The following is a 26,657-nucleotide window of genomic DNA, read 5'->3' as shown; positions in this document are numbered from 1 at the left end:
TCATGTGTCACTTATGACCGGAGGCCGTTGCTCTTTATTAACAGATGGAAATGTTTTCTTCCAAATTGTTCTGCACGTTTTTGGCGAGAGCATGGGGCTGTGCGGCGTCCCCTCCCTGGTGCCCACCTGTGCCCTGCACACTGGCCTGCACTGTGGTGATCTCGCTTGGCCCCCACCTCATTCCCGACATACAGCAGAGGAAGCTTAGGCTCAGGTGGAACAGCCTCAACTGATTCTGTCCCTGAACTTCCGTACACAGCCCTGGAGTTGTCTTAGAGCCATGATTTATTTAACTGTTCTTTCATTTTACAGAACATAAAATGTATTGTTTCCAACTTTTTTCCTATGGTAAATAATACTAAAGTAAATATCTCTGTGCATGAATCTTTTTGTATATGTTGGAATATCCTTAAGATAAGGCCCCAGAACTAAAAGTACCCTGTCAAAGGGTGAGCATTTCCGGTTCCCCTGCTGTGCTTTGCTGTGTTGTTCTCTCCTGCTGCAACGTTCTCACTCCACATTCCTGGGGCAGGTAGGGGAGGCCCAGCTGAGTTTGGATCATAATCCTGAAAGACACAGTCCCAAACACCATAATCTCGAATGTTGAAATCCCTAAAGTCTAAAATCCCTGATATTTCAGATGACCACAGCTATAGGGCTAGGTGCACACAATTAGTAACTGTAGTGATATACGTGTACATGTTTCTCTTTTGACTTATTTCTTTATGGTCTGTCTTCTTATAACTGCTACACCCATGCCGCCGTCATTAGTTACCTCAGTGTTTATGCAAAAATACCTGTTATCGTTGCCTATTTTATTGTGTAAAGTGGCCTATGAAATGTTCTGTTGTGTTTTTATGTTTCTCAAATACATACCTTTTAAAAATGTAAATAAATAACATCGACATTATTTTTTCCAGATTTATACTTTTGGGATTTTGATCTTTGGCATTTCAGGATGAGGTATTCGGAGCTGTGTCTTTGGGGATGATGACTGGCTCCTGTGCCATCCCACCCATCTTTGCGGCATGGGACCTTGGCATCCCCACCTCGGCCATGGCTTTGGGGATGATGACTGGCTCCTGTGCCATCCCACCCATCTTTGCGGCATGGGACCTTGGCATCCCCACCTCGGCCATGGCTCTACCTGCCCTCACAACGGACCAGGCCAACTCAGTCAATGTGGAGGCAGCATCAGGTAGACCTGGGGCTGAAACTCAACACTGGTGTTCACCTTGACCTAGCTTCTCTGAGCTTCAAGGTCCTCATCCGGACACCAGTGGGGTTAGGGGCTGAGGCACATCAGCACTAAGCAGGAGAGCTCATCGTTGCCATGCATCAGCTGTGGCTCTAGAGCCGAGACGCTCCCAGCCGTGTAGGCTTCCCAGCAGTGCAGGCCCCTCTCTAGAGCCGAGACGCTCCCGGCAGTGCAGGCCCCTCTAGAGCCGAGACGCTCCCGGCAGTGCAGGCCTCCTCTCTAGAGCCGAGACGCTGCAGGGTTAATCAGCGCTGCCCAACAGTCCATCCCCTCTTCTCTCTCCGAAATCAAGAAACATTCCGAATTCCAAAATGCATCTGGTCCCAAGCGTTTCAGTTAAGGGACTGTGGCCCTGTGTAATGCCAGGCAGTGACAAGGACTGTGACTGGGAGCCATCGTAAGTCGATGCTGAGTGCCAAAGGGAGGAAAGAAGGCAGCGGTCCTTAAAGGGCCCACTGAGCTCAGATCCCACGCCTGAGCCTCCGCCTCCCCGTGCAGTCCCGGGGATGGCACACAGCCTTCTGCACGAACTGCAATGAGCTGGGCTCCCTCATCACCGTTAGGAGCACTCTGAGAAAGCAGGGCCCATTCCACGGGGTTCTGCAGGAGAACGGCGAAGGGTGCTGTTCAACCTGCTCAGTCAGTTGCTAGGTGAGGAGAATTTAGTATTCATAAGCGAAAATTTCTAAGTTACTGGAATGAATTATGGGGTTTGATTCTACATTATCCAGAAAAGCCTGGATGCCACACAGACTCAATGCTGAAAGCTCCCAGTGCACCTGCACAAACACACCCACACATGCACCCATATCATATACACACGTGCAAACATGTTCACATTCACACTCACTCCTACATACTCGGATCATATACACATTTGTGCACACGTGTTCATATTCACACTCCTACACACCCAGATCATACACACATACACACACTTGTGCATACACATTCATGCTCACTCCCACACACCCAGATCATATACACACTCGTGCACACATGCTCACATTCACAATCACTCATACCCAGATCATACACACACTTATGCACACATTCACACTCACTCATACATACACAGATCATATACATACTTGCGCATACGTGTTCGTATTCACACTCCTACACACCCAGATCATACACACATACACTTGTGCATACACATTCATGCTCACTCCTACACACCCAGATCATATATACACTCGTGCACACATGTTCACATTCATGCTCACTCATACACACCGATTGTACACACTCGTGCACACATTCACACTCATACACACCCAAATCATACATTCATGCACACGTTCACACTCATGCTCACTCATACACACCCAGATCATATATACACTCGTGCACACATGTTCACATTCACACTCACTCATACATACACAGGTCATATACATACTTGTGCATACGTGTTCGTATTCACACTCCTACACACCCAGATCATACACACACACTTGTGCATACACATTCATGCTCACTCCTACACACTCAGATCATATATACACTCATGCACACATGTTCACATTCATGCTCACTCATACACACCGATTGTACACTCGTGCACACATTCACACTCATACACACCCAAATCATACATTCATGCACACATGTTCACATTCATGCTCACTCATACACACCCAGATCATATATACACTCGTGCACACATTCACACTCATACACACCCAAATCATACTCACATTCATGCACACATGTTCACACTCATGCTCACTCATACACACCCAGATCATATATACACTCATGCACACATGTTCACATTCACACTCACTCATACACAGCCCAAAATCATATACACATTAATGCACACAATACATATTCATACTTGTACACACCCAAATCATATACCCACTCACACACACATGTTCACATTCACACTCACTCATACACACTCAGATCATAAATACATATGTACACATTCACATTCATACCCCCAAATCATATGCACACTAGTGTATACATGTACACACTCACACACACAAATCATACACACTCATACACACAGTCATACTCACACACTCACACATACCCCCAAATCATATACACACTCATGCACACCCTCACACATATAATCCAAACACACAAAAATATATGCATGTGCTCATTCATACACAATCTCACACATACATATACAGCCATGTGGGATTTTTCTGCCATTTTCAGAAATGTAAATTTTGTAGTTCCTGCTTTTTAAAGACTATAAATTATTTTTAATTTACCTTCAATTTTGTTTGTTGTAAGTAGCTTGATTGTCATACAGCATCCAACGACGCATATTTCCTTTATTTTTTTTGAGATGGAGTCTTGCTCTGTCACCCAGGCTGCAGTGCAGGGGAGCGATCTTGGCTCACTGCAACCTCTGCCTCCCGGGTTCAAGTGATTCTCCTGCCTCAGCCTCCCGAGTAGCTGGGATTACAGATGCCCATCACCACGCCCAGCTAATTTTTGTATTCTTAGTAGAGACGGGGGTTTCACCATGTTGGCTAGGCTGGTCTTGAACTCCTGACCTCATGATCCACCTGCCTCGGCCTCCCAAAGTGCTGGGATTACAGGTGCGAGCCACCGTGCTGTGCATATTTTCATGTTAAAAAGATTTTATTTAAAAAAAAAAAAAGATGTCCAGAAGAGTTGCAAAGACAGTACTGCAACTTCCCACAGACCCGTTCACCAGCTTCCTCTCACTTGAGCATCTTACACAGCAATGATGCACGTGTAGAAACTGAGACACTCACATGGGTGCAATCTCAGCAGCTCACGTCCAAGACCCCAGGCTGCACTGGTCCTCACGTCTTCTTAGTCCCCTGCACCTGTGACCCTTTCTTGGCCTGTCTTCGTTTCACTGCCTTGACAGCTTTGCAGAGTACTGCTCAGGTATTTTGCAAGATGCCCTTCAGTTGGTGTTTGTGTGATGTTCTCTCTGATTACATTGGAACTGTGCGTTTGTGGAAGAACACGGCGGGGGGGGGGCGCTCTTCTCATCACGTGCTCTCAGGGGCCACGATGTCAACATGCCTCATCCCTGGTGGTCTGGACCTTGATCACACGGCCAAGGTGAGGCCTGCCAGGTCTCCCCACGGGAGAGTGACTGTTTTCCTCTCCATGTCCTACTGGTTAAGAGTGAGTCATGAAGTCCAGCATGAGCTCCAACTCCTACAGGAAGGAGCATCAAAGAATTTGGGCACCGCGGTAATTACTGAACATTTAGGGGAGACACTTTGAGACTATACAAATATCTTCTTTCTCCTTAAACTTTGCACAGGAATTTTAGCATTCCTCAGGGGAGCTTGCCTGCAGCACTGATGGTGACTTTCTTTTTTTTCTTTTCTTTTCTTTCCTTTTTTTTTTTTTTTTTTTTTTTTTTTTGAGACAGAGTTTTGCTCTTATTGCCCACGCTGGAGTGCAGTGGCACAATCTCAGCTCACTGCAACCTCCCGGGTTCAAGCGATTCTCCTGCCTCAGCCTCCCAAGTAGCTGAGATTACAGGCATGTGTCACCAGGCCCAGCTAATTTTGTATTTTTTGTAGAGACAGGGTTTCACAATGTTGGCTAGGCTGGTCTCGAACTCCTGACCTCAGGTGATCCACCTGCCTCAGCCTCCCGAAGTGTTGAGATTACAGGCACGAGCCACTGTGCCCGGCCTGATGGTGATTTTCCCTATTTACTCCACATTTCTTGTTTGGAATTTGTTCCAAGAAAGGCCTGTCCCTTTCAGTTTTTTGTTTTGTTTTGTTTTGTTTTGTTTTTGAGACAGAGTCTTGCTCTGTCACCCCAGCTGGAGTGCATTGGCGTGATCTTGGCTCACTGCAAGCTCCACCTCCCGGGTTCACGCCATTCTCCTGCCTCAGTCTCCCGAGTAGCTGGGACTACAGGCACTCGCCACCTCGCCCGGCTACCCTTTCAGTTTTAATTTATTCAATAATTTATTTATATGCTTACAAATCCATGGACATTCATTTTATTCTTTGGGGTATAATCCGATTTGTGTGTGTGTCTGTGTGTCTGTGTGTGTGTGTGTGCACTCAAATCATTCTAGCTGTGGCCACTGGGAGCTCTTACATTTTGGGTTCCATGCCCTTTTGAAATGTCCACATCTTTTTAAAAATTTTATTTTTGAGCATTTTCTTACTTCCTGGGACTACAAGATGCTCCAGGTTCATCTTGTATTTTCTCTCCCACATCCCAATTATCAGCCATTTCTCCAGGGAGACTTGGCTCCTTTTATTGAAGATGAAATTTAGAAACTAACATCTGGGCATGGAATGTGCTTCCTGCTACTGGGGTGTCCCCTCTCAAAGGACAAACCCAGGATCTACAGATGTGTGTGCTAAGCCATGTATGCACACGCACGTGTGTGTGTATATATTTAACCTATCTGTATATATGTATTATGTAAACATGAGTTCCTGCTGGCATATCTGACTATAACTGACCACCTCGGGGTCCATTCTGGTCTGTATATACATATTATGTAAACATGAGTTCCTGCTGGCATATCTGACTATAACCGACCACCTTAGGGTCCATTCTGATCTGTATATATGTATTATGTAAACATGAGTTCCTACTGGCATATCTGAGTATAACCGACCACCTCAGGGTCCATTCTGATCTGTATATATGTATCATGTAAACACGAGTTCCTGCTGGCATATCTGATTATAACCGACCACCTCAGGGTCCATTCTGATCTGTATATATGTATCATGTAAACATGAGTTCCTGCTGGCATATCTGATTATAACCGACCACCTCAGGGTCCATTCTGATCTGTATATATGTATCATGTAAACACGACTTCCTGCTGGCATATCTGAGTATAACCGACCACCTCAGGGTCCATTCTGATCTGTATATATGTATCATGTAAACACAAGTTCCTACTGGCATATCTGATTATAACCGACCACCTCAGGGTCCATTCTGATCTGTATATATGTATCAGGTAAACACGAGTTCCTGCTGGCATATCTGACTGTAAGCGACCACCTCAGGGTCCATTCTGATCTGTATATATGTATAATATATATTATATATGGACCTCAGGGTCCATTCTGATCTGTATATATGTATGATGTAAACACGAGTTCCTACTGGCATATCTGACTATAACTGACCACCTCAGGGTCCATTCTGATCTGTATATATGTATCATGTAAACACGAGTTCCTACTGGCATATCTGACTATAACTGACCACCTCAGGGTCCATTCTGATCTGTATATATGTATCATGTAAACACGACTTCCTGCTGGCATATCTGAGTATAACCGACCACCTCAGGGTCCATTCTGATCTGTATATATGTATCATGTAAACACGAGTTCCTACTGGCATATCTGATTATAACCGACCACCTCAGGGTCCATTCTGATCTGTATATATGTATAATATATATTATATATGGACCTCAGGGTCCCCGCTGGCTTTTCCATGACTTCCTTATCCAGCTGTGAGAACCCTGACTCTTACTACCCATACTGTATTGACTTATTTGTGAAACCTTAGTATAGATAAAAGTAGTTTCAAAGTTGCTAACATGTATTGCTGTGGGAAACAATTTTACCAATTGGAGTTTAGTGCTTAGATATGCAGAGTTATTTGATTCTTTCCAGAATCTAATCAAAACACTGTTTTTGGACTTACCCAGGTCAGCTCCTTTCTGCCCACTCTTTCAGCGCAGGCGTGTCCCGCTGTGGAACACACTCTGAGATTCCTGTATGGGTCTGTACCCGTCCTGTACCCGTCAGGACCCCCGGGCCCCGACTCTTGATGTTGTTCTTGCTCCTCTTGTTGATCTTGTTGTTCCCACAGTGAGGTCCAGTCCTGTGGGGCTTGACAAACACAACATCACGTACCCAGCTCTGTAGAGCCACACAGAAGACTTTCATCCCTCAAAAATGGCCCCAGTTCGGCCCCTCAGTAGTAAGCTCCTCTCCCCTCACTCACCCACTGGCAAATACTGATCTGTTTCTGTCCCGATAATTGTGTCTTTCCATATACACAAAAGTGAAGTCTGAGGGTAAGGCCCATGGCCTTGGGAAGCAGGCATAAGTTGGCGGGGGTGGGCACACAGGGTCACCGCGGAAGAAGATCCATGCTGCCCACACAGCCACATGTGGGACAGGGCAGGACCAGCCCCCCAAGCTGTGAACCTCGCCCAAGGCTATGCCCCACTCTGGAGCAGAACGGCCTCTGCAGAGCTTCCACCATGCACATAGGGAGTGCACAGCCAGGCCAGGAAGGGGAGGGCCCCTGTCTGCAGAGACAGGCCCATCCTGGACAGGAGGGAACAGCATTCCAGGCAGATCTGCCACTGGCTGCTGTTCCCAGAGTGGCTGTGTCCCCTCTGCAGCGTCCATGCCGGCCTCCCCTGCCTCCCTCTGCAGCTGTCCACACCCAGCGGGCCTCCCTGCCTCCCTCTGCAGCTGTCGCTCTCCACCCTCCTCTCCTTTCTTCTCTCCACCCCCCTCTCCATCCCCCTCTCCTGTCTCCTCTCCATCCTCCTCTCCACCCCCCTCTCCATCCCCCTCTCCTTTCTCCTCTCCATCCCCCTCTCCACCCCCCTCTCCATCCCCCTCTCCTTTCTCCTCTCCACCCCCCTCTCCTTTCTCCCTCTCCACCCCCCTCTCCTTTCTCCCTCTCCACCCCCCTCTCCATCCCCCTCTCCTTTCTCCCTCTCCACCCCCCTCTCCTTTCTCCCTCTCCACCCCCCTCTCCATCCCCCTCTCCTTTCTCCTCTCCATCCCCCTCTCCTTTCTCCCTCTCCATCCCCCTCTCCTTTCTCCTCTCCATCCCCCTCTCCTTTCTCCCTCTCCACCCCCCTCTCCATCCCCCTCTCCTTTCTCCTCTCCATCCCCCTCTCCTTTCTCCCTCTCCATCCCCCTCTCCTTTCTCCCTCTCCATCCCCCTCTCCTTTCTCCCTCTCCATCCCCCTCTCCATCCCCCTCTCCTTTCTCCCTCTCCATCCCCCTCTCCTTTCTCCTCTCCATCCCCCTCTCCTTTCTCCCTCTCCATCCCCCTCTCCTTTCTCCCTCTCCATCCCCCTCTCCTTTCTCCCTCTCCATCCCCCTCTCCTTTCTCCCTCTCCATCCCCCTCTCCTTTCTCCCTCTCCATCCCCCTCTCCTTTCTCCTCTCCATCCCCCTCTCCTTTCTCCCTCTCCATCCCCCTCTCCTTTCTCCCTCTCCACCCCCCTCTCCATCCCCCTCTCCTTTCTCCCTCTCCACCCCCCTCTCCTTTCTCCCTCTCCACCCCCCTCTCCATCCCCCTCTCCTTTCTCCTCTCCATCCCCCTCTCCTTTCTCCCTCTCCATCCCCCTCTCCTTTCTCCTCTCCATCCCCCTCTCCTTTCTCCCTCTCCACCCCCCTCTCCATCCCCCTCTCCTTTCTCCTCTCCATCCCCCTCTCCTTTCTCCCTCTCCATCCCCCTCTCCTTTCTCCTCTCCATCCCCCTCTCCTTTCTCCCTCTCCACCCCCCTCTCCATCCCCCTCTCCTTTCTCCCTCTCCATCCCCCTCTCCTTTCTCCCTCTCCATCCCCCTCTCCATCCCCCTCTCCTTTCTCCCTCTCCATCCCCCTCTCCTTTCTCCTCTCCATCCCCCTCTCCTTTCTCCCTCTCCATCCCCCTCTCCTTTCTCCCTCTCCATCCCCCTCTCCTTTCTCCCTCTCCATCCCCCTCTCCTTTCTCCCTCTCCATCCCCCTCTCCTTTCTCCCTCTCCATCCCCCTCTCCTTTCCCCCTCTCCATCCCCCTCTCCTTTCTCCTCTCCATCCCCCTCTCCTTTCTCCCTCTCCATCCCCCTCTCCTTTCTCCTCTCCATCCCCCTCTCCTTTCTCCCTCTCCATCCCCCTCTCCTTTCTCCCTCTCCATCCCCCTCTCCTTTCTCCCTCTCCATCCCCCTCTCCTTTCTCCTCTCCATCCCCCTCTCCTTTCTCCCTCTCCATCCCCCTCTCCTTTCTCCCTCTCCATCCCCCTCTCCATCCCCCTCTCCTTTCTCCTCTCCATCCCCCTCTCCTTTCTCCCTCTCCATCCCCCTCTCCTTTCTCCTCTCCATCCCCCTCTCCTTTCTCCTCTCCATCCCCCTCTCCTTTCTCCCTCTCCATCCCCCTCTCCTTTCTCCCTCTCCATCCCCCTCTCCTTTCTCCCTCTCCATCCCCCTCTCCTTTCTTCATGGCTCTTTCCCTTTCCTGCCACAACTGAACTGAGTGCAGGTGATTTTTGCTGCCTGCTGGCTTTATTCAGTTTCAACTTCTTGACTTTAAAGGTGGATGCAGGAAATGTGTGTCTTGTGTCACATGTGGAAATGTCGCTGAAATAAGTTACTCTTCACTGATGTGGCCTCGAGGGTTTTCTGCTGGGTTTCTGGACCTTGTAAGCAAAGCAGACCCTCACCCGACTGACCTCCTGGCTGTGACGACGTGTGTTTCTATCCCACACAGGGAGGGTGTTTATGGTCTGAAGTGAGGCCTCTCGTTAACTCCTCAAGAGTCGATTGAAGCACAATTTATTAGAGCCCAGAAATCATGGCAATCCATTCCCACAAGCACACAGCACAGCTAAACCAGATCCAAGGAGGGTCCGAGTGTGGCCACAACTGCACCCCAGGCCCACGGTGCCTGCCGCTGGAGAGCGTGGGGCCCCTTGGCCCCTAAAGGTTTGCTGAGAAGTCACTGACATGAGACAGATGGATTAATAGGAGAAACGGTATGCAAATTTATTTAATGTGTACATATAAGAACCTTTAGAACGAAGACCCAACGATGGGGGAAATTGTCCATTTTTATGTTTAGGTTTAATAAAGTACGAACAGTCCTCTAAAAAAAGGATTGGACACAAAGGGCTTGATCTAATGTGAATAGACTGAGTGGGAACCCAGCAAGGTCTGTCTAGATTTGTCTTCGTCTCTGAGCATTTTCTTCTCTGGACGTGGGGCAGGGCCCTCTCTGGAATGACAGTCTCATAACCTACAGTCAAACAAGGGATGTCAGATCATTTCTCTCTAGTCAGCTCTTATATAGAAAGGTAGACAGAAAACTGAGTAATATTTTTAGGTTTTCTGACCAGCTCTGGGGAGAAGGGGTTCTGATTTCTGTGACCGGCCTTGGGGAAAAAGAGAGTCTGGTTTCTACAGTGCCTTCGGGGAGAATGAGACTGAGAGACAGGAGGGCAGGAGAAGGTCAGAGACAACTTTTGCTTCTGAGGCTGCTGCTGAGGGCTTCGTTTTGGGGCATTGTTTTCTGAGCCCCAACAGGAGGAAGGAAGCCTCTCCCTCCAGGGGTCAGTCCTGGGCCTCAAGGGCACCCTCAAAGCTCAGAGAGCTCCCCTCGGCCATGTCCTCCACCTGCCCTTCCTTGGTCCAGCACCTCACCTGCACACACCTGTCTGGAGAGTCCCCAAGGTTGGAGAGCTGCTGAGTCAGCTGGGCCGAGCACACAGCGCAACACTTCCTTGTGCCTCCTAACCAGGATGGGCGACACCAGCCCATTTTATGGATGGGACAAGAAGAAGCTGGGCTGACAAGCCCAACACAGTGGAGCCAGCAACAGGCTTTTACTCTCCTCTCTGTCTCTTTGTCTCTCTCCCCCACCGCACCTCCATCCGCTCCATTCTCCTCTCTGCACATCAGCTTCCCAGACGATATTCTTGGTTTCTGTGGCTCCCAAACTGAAGCTTCCCCAAGTGGCTGTAACTATCCAGACCTGGGGCCACACTCGGGCTCCAGGCAGGGGATCTAGTGATCACATCCTGGTCATGTCATCAGGCCAACTTGGCTGAGCTCTGCCCTCCTTATCTCTCCTCTCCCCTCGAGCCCTCACCCTGGTTACCTGCACAAGTAAGCTTGCCCCTAACTGAGCCCCTTTCCTCCCTCCATGTCCCTCAATCCAACACTAACTCTGGCAAAAATGACCAGCCTGGCCAGGCGTGGTGGCTCACGCCTGTAATCCCAGCACTTTGGGAGGCCGAGGCAGGCGGATCACAAGGTCAGGACATCAAGACCATCCTGGCTAACACGATGAAACCCCGTCTCTACTAAAAATACAAAAAATTAGCCGGGCGTGGTGGCGGGCGCCTGTAGTCCCAGCTACGCGGGAGGCTGAGGCAGGAGAATGGCGTGAACCCGGGAGGCGGTGCTTGCAGTGAGCCGAGATCGTGCCACTGCACTCCAGCCTGGGCGACAGCGAGACTCCGTCTCAAAAAAAAAAAGACCAGCCTGAAGCAGAGATTGGGTCCCAGCCTGGCTCTGCCTGGCCCTCTGCTCCCGCTTCACCTCACAGACAGAACGCTGCCCTGTGGAGGGGTCCCCGGACCCTTTGGTGGGTGCCAAGTGGGTATGGAGGCCAAGGCCTGAGTGGTGAGAATAGTCCAGGGGCTAGCTCTGCATGGGGAGGGCGAGCTCAGAGAGCAGGGGAGCCTGACCCTGCAGGTCAAGACTTCTGTCTGAGAGAAATGAAAAGCTGGGGATTTTAAGCAAAGGAATGCCTTGACCCAACCCTCACAACTTACATAATAATTAACTTAAAAGGAATCATGAGTTTAAACAGAAAATCTACATAAGAGGTTTACAGTTTAATTTAAAAACTATAATAGGTTTATAGTTTTTAAATTAAAATTTTAAATATAGTGGTTTATAAAACTTTGAGAAGAAAACAGAAAATCCCTATGAATGCTGCAAAAGTCACTGTTGAGAGAATGAAAACACAAGACATAGAGTTGGAGAAAATATTTGTGAATCTCATATCTGGCAAAGGAGTTGTTCTAGAATACATAAAGAACTCTCAAAATCCAACAGTAAAATCACCAGATAATCCAGTTACAAACCGGGGAAGGACTTGAACAGATGCGTCACCAAGCAAGGGATATGGATGGGAAATAAGCTTCCATCAGCCACCAGGGAGATGCAAATTGCAGCCACTAGGAAACGCTTTTCATTCATTCCGGGATGGCTGAAATGTAAAGCACGGAAAATGCTGGGTGCCCGCAAGAACGCGGAGCAGCAGGCACTCATTCCTGAATGGCAGGAGCGCAAAGCGAAGGGGCGGCCGGTGGTGTTTTCCTGTAAAGTTGGGCACGCGCTGCCCACATGACTCAGCAATTGCACTTCTGGGTACGTACCCGAGAGAAACAAAAGCTTATGTTCACACAAAAACCTACAACGCAAATGCACAAACAGCTCTACCCAACAACCATCCCACCCTGGAAACAACCCAAACACGCTTCAGCGGCACAGGCGCCTCCACGCGGAACCCCACGCGGCGCTCAGCGCGCACGGGGAGGGAGCCGCGCACGCGCGGTCGGCTCGGCGAGCTGCCGGGGCTGGGGGGGGGGAGTGTGACTGTGAACGGAGTTCTGGGGGTGAGGTAACTGCTCTGTATCCACAGTGCTGCTACGTGAATCTATAAATGTGTTGAACTCATAGAACTGTACACCAAAAAATAGCAGCTTTGCTGAATGTTAATTCAGAAATGAAATTAAAATTTTAAATTAACAACAAGCAACTTTACAAGAGAAAAAAAAAAAAAAAAACAACCTCATTTCCTCCCCACAAAGCCACCTCATGAGCCTGGGTGGTGCCTAGCCAGTCCTGCTGCTGAACCTGCTCTGACCTGGCCTAAGGGTAGGACTCGAGGCTGGGAGCCAAGGGCCAACCACAGGACATGCAGCAAGACCCGCTTCGCTGGTCTGACACACACACCGCACCGAGTCTGTGCTCAGGATAAACCGGGGCACACTCGGGGCTGGGCCTGCTCCGGCTTCAACCAAAAAGCCTGAGCTCTGGCAGGTGAAGGACCAGGCGTTTCTGTGGGGCTATGGACTTGTCTGGGAGGCAGCCACCTCTAAGCCACCCAGGATGGTTTCGGTTGTGTTTGGATGGAGTTCTGAGTTTTGCCAGTTAAAATTCCCCCTTCAGGAGCTCTCTATGGGGGTAAAGTGCAAGATTTGGGGTAGAAAAATGACATGTCAGAGGACTGGAAGGAACATTATGGACTGTCCTCCCTTCTGCCTGAAGAGATGGGGAGACTCTCCCAGGCCATGTGGAAGACCTCACAGGGGGACCAACTGCTGCCTTTCAGCCTGGCCGAGGGAAGAGCCCCTGACTCAGCCTCCGCAGGAGGAGGTGGGCTGGAACCAAGTTTCCCTGCATCAATCCAGGCAGGCAGCCCCGAACAGTGCACTCCAACACGGGATAGTGAGCCAGCTTGGGGGACGGCAGCTGTCTAAACAGGAGCGTGCAACCCCCATGCTGAGAGCTCCCCAGGGTCACGACTACCCAGAGTCAGAGCTGCCCAGGGTCACAGCTACTCGAGGTCAGAGCTGCCCCAGATCAGGGCTGCCCAAGGTCAGAGCTGTCCTGGGTCAGAGCTGCCCACGGTCAGAGCTGTCCTGGGCATCAGAGGCGCAGAGGTGGGAAGGGCTGGCTTCAGGTGGGAGTTATAGGTGGAAGTTATGCTACAAAGGGTCTTGAAGGCCAGTGTTGTGGACAGGGTAGGGTGCCTGAGTAGTAGCAGAGGAAGAAAAAGGCTTAGAGTTGGAGGGAAAAACATGAACTGGAGTTGGGGGAGTGCACCTGCCCCCTCAAGGGTAGGGTGCCTGAGTAGTAGCAGAGGAAGAAAAAGGCTTAGAGTTGGAGGGAAAAACATGAACTGGAGTTGGGGGAGTGCACCTGCCCCCTCAGAGACCACAAAGCCTCCCCAGGGCTGCGCTGTGGCTGCTGGAGCTCCCAGCCCATGCCAAGTGTCAGAGCCTGGGCAAGACCCTCTGGGGCAGCCCGGGACCACCAGAGGTCAGAGCTGGAGGAGGCTCAGCTGGGGCCCTTGCACCAGGCAGGAGGCCCAGAAAAGAGACAGTGCTCTTGAACTGCAGGAAGGCAGCTCCGTAGAGAGGCAAATCTCACTCCAGCTCGGGCAATACTCAACTACCCGGACGTGGATGCTCTCAAGGGGGCTTTGGGGCATGTGGTGTCAGCATTGGACCCAAATATGGGCTCAAAGCTTTCCTTTACCATGTTCTTTCTACATTTTTCTTGCAGATTGAGAAGGGATAGGGAGGAGTTTAGGGAAGTGAGTGAAGCAGGAAGATGTTGACCAAGGGAAGTTAATTCCATAAAGAGGAGGATGAGGGGACAGAAAGGCAGGAGGAAGAGGAGGAGGAGAATCTTTGCACAGGGGGTGTCAGCTGATGGGGGCAGCATGGGCGCCCACACAGCCCTTTAGGGGTCGTTGGTTGTGTGCAGAGAGGCCACAGCAGGCGAGGCAGGCAGTGTCTACCAGCCCCACGGAGACACCAAGAATCCCTGTCCTTAGGAAGTCCCCTCTTCCTCCTCTTGAGTCTCATCTCGGAAAGAGGGAGCTGTCAGCCAGAGCTCAGGCCAAACACTGGGGCTAATAGGGGTGAGAGCAGGGACCTGTGGGGTCCTCACCGCTGTCCCCTTCTCACCTTTCTGGCTCAGGCCAGGCTCAGCCCCCAGTGGTCTATTGTCTTTCTATCTGTCATCTATCTACCTACCCACCTATCTAACCATGCCATCTATTTCATCTATTTTTATCTATCAACCATCTATCATATATCTACCTACCTACCTTTCCATCTATCATCTAGTTCATCTATTGCTATCTATTATCTAATTTGCCTATCAAGTATCTATCCATCATCTATTTCTATCATCTATCCATCACCTGTTATCTATCACCCATATACCACCTATCCCTATCTATCATCTATCTAGCCAGCAATCCACCCATCATCTACTTCATCTATTTCTACCCGTCTCCCACCCCCTCTCCCCACCCCTCACCAGAGAGTATGCAAGCACGACCACGTCAACAGGCCCTGAAGTCACAGGTTCACACAGCACATTTTCTACTCCATCATGTGTATGGGGCAGGGGGCAGCAGAGCTGGGGGAGAAGAGATAAAGGAATTGTGTCAAACAGGGACTGTCTTGTCTGCCCCAAGGGCCTTTCCTCATCTATAAAGCAGATTTTTCTTGTAGAGCACCATGAGAGCTGTGAAATGGGAGTGAGGGGTGAGGCAGGCCATGGGGCCTTCCACAAGGTGGGCAAGATGGTTGTCTCTGGGGAACCAGCTGGCCAGAGGGGGCCAAGTGCCAACCGGTCTGGATGAGAGCAAAGCAGCAGGCAGAAGGTTACAGAGGCAAGTGTCGGCACCAGGGGTGAACGCTGGGATTTTTCAAATCCAAGAGGCATTTCAGGTAAGGGGAAAACCTCCCCCGGGGCTGGGCTGAGAAGCTAGTTGGGTGATGGGATGAGTGAGAATGACCAGTTGCATCTGATTGTCCTGGAGACCTGGCTGAGAACTCTGTGTGAGTCTCTTAGGTAGACGGTTACACTTGTTTTCAGTGAGAGTCAGTTTCCATAGAGAACTGCATGGTGGTCACCAAGAACCGAGGGGGCCCAGGAATGCCCCAGCAGTGGTCTGGAAGGGCTTGTGGGGCTGGGCAGGAGGTGGGTGGGGACCGGGTGCAGGCAGAGGGAATTCAAGGGTACAGAGGCAGAGAGATGGTGCCGCCTGGGGAACGCAGCGCACCCAGGACAGAACAGGCCTGAGAGCCACACACACTCACAGCGGCTTCCCAGAGTGTTTGTTTTCCATGCACCAAGATGCTCCCCTCTGCAGCCTGTTCCCTGCCTTGGGGGTCCTGAGGGCCACCCTTCGGGTATGGGGTTCAGGTCGCTATTCCTTTCTCGATGCCCCTGGTGTGTCCATGGGATGAGCTGACTGGCCCACCTAGTGGGAGCCTGTGCACCACGGTTCGTGTGGCCCAGGGGAGGAGGTTTTGCCTTTCCTGGACCCCGCTTTATCAAAGGAAAGCCTGAACCCCTGGGCCGGCTAGGGGAGTGAGCTAGGGTGGAGGGCAGTGCTGGCCATGGAGGGCAGTGTCCAGCCCTCTGCTCACCAGCTCCAAGAGTGATTCTGGAAACGGAGCCCAGTCCCTGGGCCCAAACCTTTGCCTCTGCCCTTCTTTCTCTCTACAAAATAGAGGCCACATCCCTGGCCGCTGAAGCCTTGTACCCTGACCCACTGTCTGAACCTGATGGAGTCTAAATGCAGTGAGCAGGTGCCAACCTTTCCTGGAGCGCTGCAGAGGCAAGGAGGGGGTGGATGGAAAGACGGGAGTCCCTCCCCTTAGGTGAGGAGAGGAACTAGGGCCCGGGGAGATGCCCAGGCCTGGCGGCCGGTGCACGTGGGTTCTCTGTGGCCAGCAGGCGGCGCTGCGGGAGAGCTCAGAAGCAGTGGCCTGGGCCTGCTCCCGGGGGAATCCGCCCACCCCCACCGCGGCGGCCTTTCCTGAGGTTCCCTAGTGGCTGCGAAGGGTGGGCTCAGGGTGAGGGGTCAGGCCACACCAGTGGGTGCAGGGATGGCTGCGGCCACGGGAGGGTGTCCAGGGAGGAGGCCGGAGCTCAGGCCCACTCTGCACCACCCAGCCCACCACCTCCCCCAGCTTTCTCTTCCTTCGTGCACATTCTGGGGCTCATGCTTCTGCTGTGGTCCCATTTAGCAAACCTGGCCAGCCTTTCATGCCTGTTTCATGGGTGAGACGTGGAGGCCAGGTCAGCCGCAGAACCCAGGGCACACGCAGCAGCCAGCACTGCAGCAGGTGGCCGTCTGCGGCCGGGGCCAGCGCGGGGCCCACTGGGCCTTGGAGGGGCCTTCCTGCTGACTCTGCCCCCGTCCTGTGGCCGTAAGTCCACCCAGAGCGCTCGATCTTCCGTCCACCAGGCCAAGGATGCATATGGAGAGTAAGGATGTGTGTGTCTAAGCATGTGGGGGTGTGGGTGTGATGTGGTGTGTTCTATGTGAGAACATGTGTGTAGTGTTCACATGTCCTCTGTGCGTGAGTCCCTATGTGTGATGCCTGTGTTCTCGGTGTGAGTTCATGGGTGTGACGGGGTGTGCTGTGTGAGAACATGTGTGTAGTGTTCATATGCCCTCTGTGTGTGAGTCCCTATGTGTGATGCCTGTGTTCTCGGTGTGAGTTCATGTGTGTGACAGGGTGTGTGCTGTGTGAAAACGTGTGTAGTGTTCAAATGTACTCAGTGTGAGTTCATGTGTGTGACGGGGTGTGTGCTGTGTGAGAACATGTGTGTAGTGTTCACATGCCCTCTGTGTGTGAGTCCCTATGTGTGATGCCTGTGTTCTCGGTGTGAGTTCATGTGTGTGACGGGGTGTGTGCTGTGTGAGAACATGTGTGTAGTGTTCACATGCCCTCTGTGTGTGAGTCCCTATGTGTGATGTTGTGTTCTCGGTGTGAGTTCATGGGTGTGACGGGGTGTGTGCTGTGTGAGAACATGTGTGTAGTGTTCATATGTCCTCTGTGCGTGTCCCTATGTGTGATGTGTTCTCGGTGTGAGTTCATGTGTGTGATGGGGTGTGCTGTGTGAGAACATGTGTGTAGTGTTCATATACCCTCTGTGTGTGAGTCCCTATGTGTGATGCCTGTGTTCTCGGTGTGAGTTCATGGGTGTGACGGGGTGTGTGCTGTGTGAGAACATGTGTGTAGTGTTCACATGTCCTCTGTGCGTGAGTCCCTATGTGTGATGCCTGTGTTCTCGGTGTGAGTTCATGGGTGTGACGGGGTGTGTGCTGTGTGAGAACATGTGTGTAGTGTTCACATGCCCTCTGTGTGTGAGTCCCTATGTGTGATGCCTGTGTTCTCGGTGTGAGTTCATGGGTGTGACGGGGTGTGTGCTGTGTGAGAACATGTGTGTAGTGTTCACATGTCCTCTGTGCGTGAGTCCCTATGTGTGATGTTGTGTTCTCGGTGTGAGTTCATGTGTGTGACGGGGTGTGTGCTGTGTGAGAACATGTGTGTAGTGTTCACATGTCCTCTGTGTGTGAGTCCCTATGTGTGATGCCTGTGTTCTCGGTGTGAGTTCATGGGTGTGACGGGGTGTGTGCTGTGTGAGAACATGTGTGTAGTGTTCACATGTCCTCTGTGCGTGAGTCCCTATGTGTGATGTTGTGTTCTCGGTGTGAGTTCATGTGTGTGACGGGGTGTGTGCTGTGTGAGAACATGTGTGTAGTGTTCACATGTCCTCTGTGTGTGAGTCCCTATGTGTGATGTTGTGTTCTCGGTGTGAGTTCATGGGTGTGACGAGGTGTGTGCTGTGTAACATGTGTGTAGTGTTCACATGCCCTCTGTGTGTGAGTCCCTATGTGTGATGCCTGTGTTCTCGGTGTGAGTTCATGTGTGTGACGGGGTGTGTGCTGTGTGAGAACATGTGTGTAGTGTTCACATGCCCTCTGTGTGTGAGTCCCTATGTGTGATGTTGTGTTCTCGGTGTGAGTTCATGGGTGTGACGGGGTGTGTGCTGTGTGAGAACATGTGTGTAGTGTTCACATGCCCTCTGTGTGTGAGTCCCTATGTGTGATGCCTGTGTTCTCGGTGTGAGTTCATGGGTGTGACGGGGTGTGTGCTGTGTGAGAACATGTGTGTAGTGTTCACATGCCCTCTGTGTGTGAGTCCCTATGTGTGATGCCTGTGTTCTCGGTGTGAGTTCATGTGTGTGACGGGGTGTGTGCTGTGTGAGAACATGTGTGTAGTGTTCACATGCCCTCTGCGTGTGAGTCCCTATGTGTGATGTTGTGTTCTCGGTGTGAGTTCATGGGTGTGACGGGGTGTGTGCTGTGTGAGAACATGTGTGTAGTGTTCATATGCCCTCTGTGTGTGAGTCCCTATGTGTGATGTTGTGTTCTCGGTGTGAGTTCATGGGTGTGACGGGGTGTGTGCTGTGTGAGAACATGTGTGTAGTGTTCATATGCCCTCTGTGTGTGAGTCCCTATGTGTGATGCCTGTGTTCTCGGTGTGAGTTCATATGTATGACAGGGTGTGTGCTGTGTGAGAACATGTGTGTAGTGTTCATATGTCCTCAGTGTGAGTTCATGTGTGTGACGGGGTGTGTGCTGTGTGAGAACATGTGTGTAGTGTTCACATGCCCTCTGTGCGTGAGTCCCTGTGTGTGATGTTGTGTTCTCGGTGTGAGTTCATGGGTGTGACAGGGTGTGTGCTGTGTGAGAACATGTGTGTAGTGTTCATATGTTCTTGGTGTGAGTTCATGTGTGTGACAGGGTGTGCTGTGTGAGAACATGTGTAGTGTTCATATGTCCTCAGTGTGAGTTCATGGGTGTGATGTATGTGCTGTGTGAGAACATGTGTGTAGTGTTCACATGTCCTCTGTGTGTGAGTCCCTATGTGTGATGTTGTGTTCTCGGTGTGAGTTCATGGGTGTGATGTGGTGTGTGCTGTGTGAGAACATGTGTGTAGTGTTCATATGCCCTCTGTGTGTGAGTCCCTATGTGTGATGTTGTGTTCTCGGTGTGAGTTTATGTGTGTGACGGGGTGTGTGCTGTGTGAGAACATGTGTGTAGTGTTCATATGCCCTCTGTGTGTGAGTCCCTATGTGTGATGCCTGTGTTCTCGGTGTGAGTTCATGGGTGTGACGGGGTGTGTGCTGTGTGAGAACATGTGTGTAGTGTTCATATGCCCTCTGTGTGTGAGTCCCTATGTGTGATGCCTGTGTTCTCGGTGTGAGTTCATGGGTGTGACGAGGTGTGTGCTGTGTGAGAACATGTGTGTAGTGTTCATATGCCCTCTGTGTGTGAGTCCCTATGTGTGATGTTGTGTTCTCGGTGTGAGTTCATGGGTGTGACGAGGTGTGTGCTGTGTGAGAACATGTGTGTAGTGTTCATATGCCCTCTGTGTGTGAGTCCCTATGTGTGATGCCTGTGTTCTCGGTGTGAGTTCATGGGTGTGACGGGGTGTGCTGTGTGAGAACATGTGTGTAGTGTTCATATGCCCTCTGTGTGTGAGTCCCTATGTGTGATGCCTGTGTTCTCGGTGTGAGTTCATGTGTGTGACAGGGTGTGTGCTGTGTGAAAACGTGTGTAGTGTTCAAATGTACTCAGTGTGAGTTCATGTGTGTGACGGGGTGTGTGCTGTGTGAGAACATGTGTGTAGTGTTCATATGTCCTCTGTGCGTGTCCCTATGTGTGATGTGTTCTCGGTGTGAGTTCATGTGTGTGATGGGGTGTGCTGTGTGAGAACATGTGTGTAGTGTTCATATACCCTCTGTGTGTGAGTCCCTATGTGTGATGCCTGTGTTCTCGGTGTGAGTTCATGGGTGTGACGGGGTGTGTGCTGTGTGAGAACATGTGTGTAGTGTTCACATGCCCTCTGTGTGTGAGTCCCTATGTGTGATGCCTGTGTTCTCGGTGTGAGTTCATGTGTGTGACGGGGTGTGTGCTGTGTGAGAACATGTGTGTAGTGTTCACATGCCCTCTGTGTGTGAGTCCCTATGTGTGATGTTGTGTTCTCGGTGTGAGTTCATGGGTGTGATGGGGTGTGTGCTGTGTGAGAACATGTGTGTAGTGTTCACATGTCCTCTGTGCGTGAGTCCCTATGTGTGATGCCTGTGTTCTCGGTGTGAGTTCATGTGTGTGACAGGGTGTGTGCTGTGTGAAAACGTGTGTAGTGTTCAAATGTACTCAGTGTGAGTTCATGTGTGTGACGGGGTGTGTGCTGTGTGAGAACATGTGTGTAGTGTTCATATGTCCTCTGTGCGTGTCCCTATGTGTGATGTGTTCTCGGTGTGAGTTCATGTGTGTGATGGGGTGTGCTGTGTGAGAACATGTGTGTAGTGTTCATATACCCTCTGTGTGTGAGTCCCTATGTGTGATGCCTGTGTTCTCGGTGTGAGTTCATGGGTGTGACGGGGTGTGTGCTGTGTGAGAACATGTGTGTAGTGTTCACATGCCCTCTGTGTGTGAGTCCCTATGTGTGATGCCTGTGTTCTCGGTGTGAGTTCATGTGTGTGACGGGGTGTGTGCTGTGTGAGAACATGTGTGTAGTGTTCACATGCCCTCTGTGTGTGAGTCCCTATGTGTGATGTTGTGTTCTCGGTGTGAGTTCATGGGTGTGATGGGGTGTGTGCTGTGTGAGAACATGTGTGTAGTGTTCACATGTCCTCTGTGCGTGAGTCCCTATGTGTGATGCCTGTGTTCTCGGTGTGAGTTCATGGGTGTGACGGGGTGTGTGCTGTGTGAGAACATGTGTGTAGTGTTCATATGCCCTCTGTGTGTGAGTCCCTATGTGTGATGCCTGTGTTCTCGGTGTGAGTTCATGGGTGTGACGGGGTGTGTGCTGTGTGAGAACATGTGTGTAGTGTTCACATGCCCTCTGTGTGTGAGTCCCTATGTGTGATGCCTGTGTTCTCGGTGTGAGTTCATGGGTGTGACGGGGTGTGTGCTGTGTGAGAACATGTGTATAGTGTTCACATGTCCTCTGTGCGTGAGTCCCTATGTGTGATGCCTGTGTTCTCGGTGTGAGTTCATGGGTGTGACGGGGTGTGTGCTGTGTGAGAACGTGTGTAGTGTTCACATGCCCTCTGTGTGTGAGTCCCTATGTGTGATGCCTGTGTTCTCGGTGTGAGTTCATGGGTGTGACGAGGTGTGTGCTGTGTAACATGTGTGTAGTGTTCATATGCCCTCTGCGTGTGAGTCCCTATGTGTGATGCCTGTGTTCTCGGTGTGAGTTCATGGGTGTGACGGGGTGTGTGCTGTGTGAGAACATGTGTGTAGTGTTCATATGCCCTCTGTGTGTGAGTCCCTATGTGTGATGTTGTGTTCTCGGTGTGAGTTCATGGGTGTGATGGGGTGTGTGCTGTGTGAGAACATGTGTGTAGTGTTCATATGCCCTCTGTGTGTGAGTCCCTATGTGTGATGCCTGTGTTCTCGGTGTGAGTTCATGGGTGTGACGGGGTGTGTGCTGTGTGAGAACGTGTGTAGTGTTCACATGCCCTCTGTGTGTGAGTCCCTATGTGTGATGCCTGTGTTCTCGGTGTGAGTTCATGGGTGTGACGGGGTGTGTGCTGTGTGAGAACATGTGTGTAGTGTTCATATGCCCTCTGTGTGTGAGTCCCTATGTGTGATGTTGTGTTCTCGGTGTGAGTTCATGTGTGTGACGGGGTGTGTGCTGTGTGAGAACATGTGTGTAGTGTTCATATGCCCTCTGTGTGTGAGTCCCTATGTGTGATGTTGTGTTCTCGGTGTGAGTTCATGGGTGTGATGGGGTGTGTGCTGTGTGAGAACATGTGTGTAGTGTTCATATGCCCTCTGTGTGTGAGTCCCTATGTGTGATGCCTGTGTTCTCGGTGTGAGTTCATGGGTGTGACGGGGTGTGTGCTGTGTGAGAACATGTGTGTAGTGTTCACATGCCCTCTGTGTGTGAGTCCCTATGTGTGATGTTGTGTTCTCGGTGTGAGTTCATGGGTGTGACGGGGTGTGTGCTGTGTGAGAACATGTGTGTAGTGTTCATATGCCCTCTGTGTGTGAGTCCCTATGTGTGATGCCTGTGTTCTCGGTGTGAGTTCATATGTATGACAGGGTGTGTGCTGTGTGAGAACATGTGTGTAGTGTTCATATGTCCTCAGTGTGAGTTCATGTGTGTGACGGGGTGTGTGCTGTGTGAGAACATGTGTGTAGTGTTCACATGCCCTCTGTGCGTGAGTCCCTGTGTGTGATGTTGTGTTCTCGGTGTGAGTTCATGGGTGTGACAGGGTGTGTGCTGTGTGAGAACATGTGTGTAGTGTTCATATGTTCTTGGTGTGAGTTCATGTGTGTGACAGGGTGTGCTGTGTGAGAACATGTGTAGTGTTCATATGTCCTCAGTGTGAGTTCATGGGTGTGATGTATGTGCTGTGTGAGAACATGTGTGTAGTGTTCACATGTCCTCTGTGCGTGAGTCCCTGTGTGTGATGTTGTGTTCTCGGTGTGAGTTCATGGGTGTGACAGGGTGTGTGCTGTGTGAGAACATGTGTGTAGTGTTCATATGTTCTTGGTGTGAGTTCATGTGTGTGACAGGGTGTGCTGTGTGAGAACATGTGTAGTGTTCATATGTCCTCAGTGTGAGTTCATGGGTGTGATGTATGTGCTGTGTGAGAACATGTGTGTAGTGTTCACATGCCCTCTGTGCGTGAGTCCCTGTGTGTGATGTTGTGTTCTCGGTGTGAGTTCATGGGTGTGACAGGGTGTGTGCTGTGTGAGAACATGTGTGTAGTGTTCATATGTTCTTGGTGTGAGTTCATGTGTGTGACAGGGTGTGCTGTGTGAGAACATGTGTAGTGTTCATATGTCCTCAGTGTGAGTTCATGGGTGTGATGTATGTGCTGTGTGAGAACATGTGTGTAGTGTTCACATGTCCTCTGTGCGTGAGTCCCTGTGTGTGATGTTGTGTTCTCGGTGTGAGTTCATGGGTGTGACAGGGTGTGTGCTGTGTGAGAACATGTGTGTAGTGTTCATATGTTCTTGGTGTGAGTTCATGTGTGTGACAGGGTGTGCTGTGTGAGAACATGTGTAGTGTTCATATGTCCTCAGTGTGAGTTCATGGGTGTGATGTATGTGCTGTGTGAGAACATGTGTGTAGTGTTCACATGCCCTCTGTGCGTGAGTCCCTGTGTGTGATGTTGTGTTCTCGGTGTGAGTTCATGGGTGTGACAGGGTGTGTGCTGTGTGAGAACATGTGTGTAGTGTTCATATGTTCTTGGTGTGAGTTCATGTGTGTGACAGGGTGTGCTGTGTGAGAACATGTGTAGTGTTCATATGTCCTCAGTGTGAGTTCATGGGTGTGATGTATGTGCTGTGTGAGAACATGTGTGTAGTGTTCACATGTCCTCTGTGTGTGAGTCCCTATGTGTGATGTTGTGTTCTCGGTGTGAGTTCATGGGTGTGATGTGGTGTGTGCTGTGTGAGAACATGTGTGTAGTGTTCATATGCCCTCTGTGCGTGAGTCCCTATGTGTGATGCCTGTGTTCTCGGTGTGAGTTCGTGTGTGTGTGTGAGTTTATGCTCTTGTGTGTCAGCACATGGGTATGATGTGGGTATGTTCTCTCTGTGGGTGAAAACGTGTGTGTGATGTGGTTCTTTGTGAATCTCTGTGTGTGACATGGTGTGTTCTCTGTGTGAGTCTGTGTGTCTGGTGAGTGTGTCTGGGTGTGTCTGGGTATGTGCGTGCTGTGTGTCTGTAGTTTGTGTTCCTGTGTCTCTCTAAGCTGGTAGCTTCATCTCTTCCATGTTCTCTGACATTCAGAGGAATTTTCTCACAAATGTGTCCACAACATGGCTGTATGCCATTTCTCCTGCTCTGGGGAGCACCAGTGTCTGCAGAGAGAAACGTCCCTGCTCCTGCCCCTGCATTCACGGCATGACCCTGGCTGCCCAGCTTTCCCCCATACACAGCCCCGGACACACCCTCCTGGGGGAATGTGGTGGGCTCCGCTCTGACCTCAGGGTCTGCCTCTCACCAGGGATTCCTATCCACACGAAAGGGCCAGAGCAACAGCTGGCACATCCCCTTCCTTCCTCCACCGTTCCCACTTATTCTTCAACCAGCCCTAACCAGGCAGGGAGCCCAGGCCCAGGGTAGAGGTGCAAGAAGGTCCTGCCCTTGGCTCCCTCCCCCGGCACAGGCCAGTCAAGGTGGAGAGGAGGCCCCAGCTTGTCCAGCTGGCAGAGACTAGCCAGGGGACTGACATGGTGTCACTCTAACCCTCATTTGTCTCAGCCCTTCCATTCCTTATGACTTCTTGCTAGGAGAACCCTGACACCATCCCTGCTGACACTGGAGATATTCCAGAGAGGCCGATCGTCATTGAAAGGGAATGCTCCGTGAACCCTCTGAGCCCTCTTTGACTTCAGAAGCAATAGTATCACAGCTCACAAATTCAGTAGAAAGTCCGAGTTGCATCAGTTTGGAAGTCATGCGGTCAGGCTTCCTGTACCCAGAGGGTGATTCAGCCGCAGAAAGCTCTGGGCTGCACCCCACCCACCCCTGGCCTTCAGGGCCCAGCCACATTGAGGCTGCAGGCGAGCCTGGCCCCCATGCCTGAGAGCCAGATTCCATTCCCTGGCAGCCTCACCTTGGATCAGACAGGGAGGGATCCTAGGACACCAGCCTCATCTATCCTCCCTGGGACACCCTAGAACCTCACAGCCTGTGGGAAACACCAGGGCATGGAGGGGCAAGCCTACAAAAACCCCCAGTAGGTGATTAGGATAAGGTGAGCACTGGCCCTAGCTGACTCAGGCCAGCCCCCCAAGCAGCCAGACCACGTGAGAAGTGATGGCCACACAATGCTCTGGGTGTCTCGAGGAAAGTCCAAGAGCAGTGGCACTCCAGGCTGCATCCTTGGAGTAAGCACAGAGCAAGACCCCAGCATGCTTTGCAGACCCCACCTTATGAGCCCTGCACCCCACTACTCCGGGAGGGGTCAGCACCCCCATGCCAGGGCTGGTTTTCCGGGTGGGTGCCTGGACAATCTGAAGGACCTTTCAGCCACAAGGTGTTGAGAACTCTGCAGAGGATGCTGGGGATTAGCACAACAAGCTCTGCTCCTTCAGGCTGTGCGAGGCCTCATGAAAGCTCCTAAAAATCAGAGGAAGGGCCATGGCAGAGCCTGGGACAAGTGGGCAGCTCACAGAGGGGACTGGCTGCTTGCCATTAGCCCAGGCTTCTCCCACTGCTCCTGCCTTCTCCCACTGCTCCTGCCTCAACTGCTACTGCCCGGAGTCTAAGCCCACTTTGTTGACAAGTACCCATTCTATAGAGAGCCTCGCCTAGCTCCAGGTAGAGGCAGAAAAGTGTGTGTAGATCAAATGGCCCAGCTCGCAGCAGAGCCAAAAGTCATGCTTACTTGCTGGCCAGCCTTGCACAAGGCACCAAGGGTCACCTCTGCAGGCTTCAGATCCTGCCCTCTGTGAACAGTCAAAAAGAAGGTGTCAGAAGGAGCTAGAGGATGCAAGGGCGGCCAAGGGGCACAGAGGAGGGTCAGGTTACACTGGGAGGGAAGAGAGGCAGCCTTTGCATTCTCTAGGAGAAGCAGGGCGGGAGACTTTGGAGCCCAGCTCTCTGATGGGACATAGGGGAACCTGCGGGGACAGGAGAGTGTCTTTGATAGGCGAGCCCAGTGCCTCTTACCTTCAGGAGGGCGCCTGAGCTGTGAAGTCTGCCCCTGTTGCTCAGAGATAGTTCCCTCCAGCAGGAAAACCTCTTTGAGGTGAGTTACGGCTTCTGGAGGCACAAAGATGGGCTGAGGTCACCAGGCCTTGCCTGTCCACCTTACCTACCCTGAAGTGCATGACCTTTCTTAGGGACAGAGCCTCTCCAGTTAATCTTAGAGCCTGGCCAGGAGCCCAGGATGGGGCAGCATGGGGCACAACACTTACTAGATGGTCAGGCGAGGGGAGCAACTGGGACCCTCCCCTCCAGTTCGACCCATGTGTGTCATGTATGTGCATGTACATGTGTGTATGTAATGTGAAGTCAGATGTGTGTATGTGTGCATATGCTAGGACATGCTAATGTGTGTGTG

At 51.4% G+C, this 26,657-nt stretch overlaps 1 protein-coding gene across 1 annotated transcript; it reads right to left on the bottom strand.

The window, feature by feature from the left end:
• On the bottom strand, positions 1 to 26,424 carry LOC134729435 (uncharacterized). The gene is made up of 6 exons (XM_063598622.1): positions 26,413 to 26,424; positions 26,123 to 26,214; positions 25,980 to 26,040; positions 15,069 to 15,170; positions 6,923 to 7,102; positions 1 to 566 (listed from the first exon to the last, which is right to left on the bottom strand). Exons 1-6 carry the CDS (start codon positions 26,422 to 26,424, stop codon positions 429 to 431), a joined length of 585 nt encoding a protein of 194 aa, XP_063454692.1. The 3' UTR covers positions 1 to 428.
• Between the last annotated feature and the right edge of the window lie 233 nt (positions 26,425 to 26,657).

The sequence above is a fragment of the Pan paniscus genome, chromosome 19, assembly GCF_029289425.2.
Source record: "Pan paniscus chromosome 19, NHGRI_mPanPan1-v2.0_pri, whole genome shotgun sequence".
Lineage (NCBI taxonomy): Eukaryota > Metazoa > Chordata > Mammalia > Primates > Hominidae > Pan > Pan paniscus.
This window is presented reverse-complemented; position numbering and strand designations above follow the sequence as displayed.

Coding starts and splice junctions, on each gene's coding strand:
- LOC134729435 (XM_063598622.1), bottom strand. Junction 26,041..26,122: donor TGCCTCTCTTCCCTCCCAGT/GTAACCTGACCC, acceptor GACTGTTCACAG/AGGGCAGGATCTGAAGCCTG. Junction 7,103..15,068: donor TCGTGCTTGCATACTCTCTG/GTGAGGGGTGGG, acceptor CAAGCCCCACAG/GACTGGACCTCACTGTGGGA.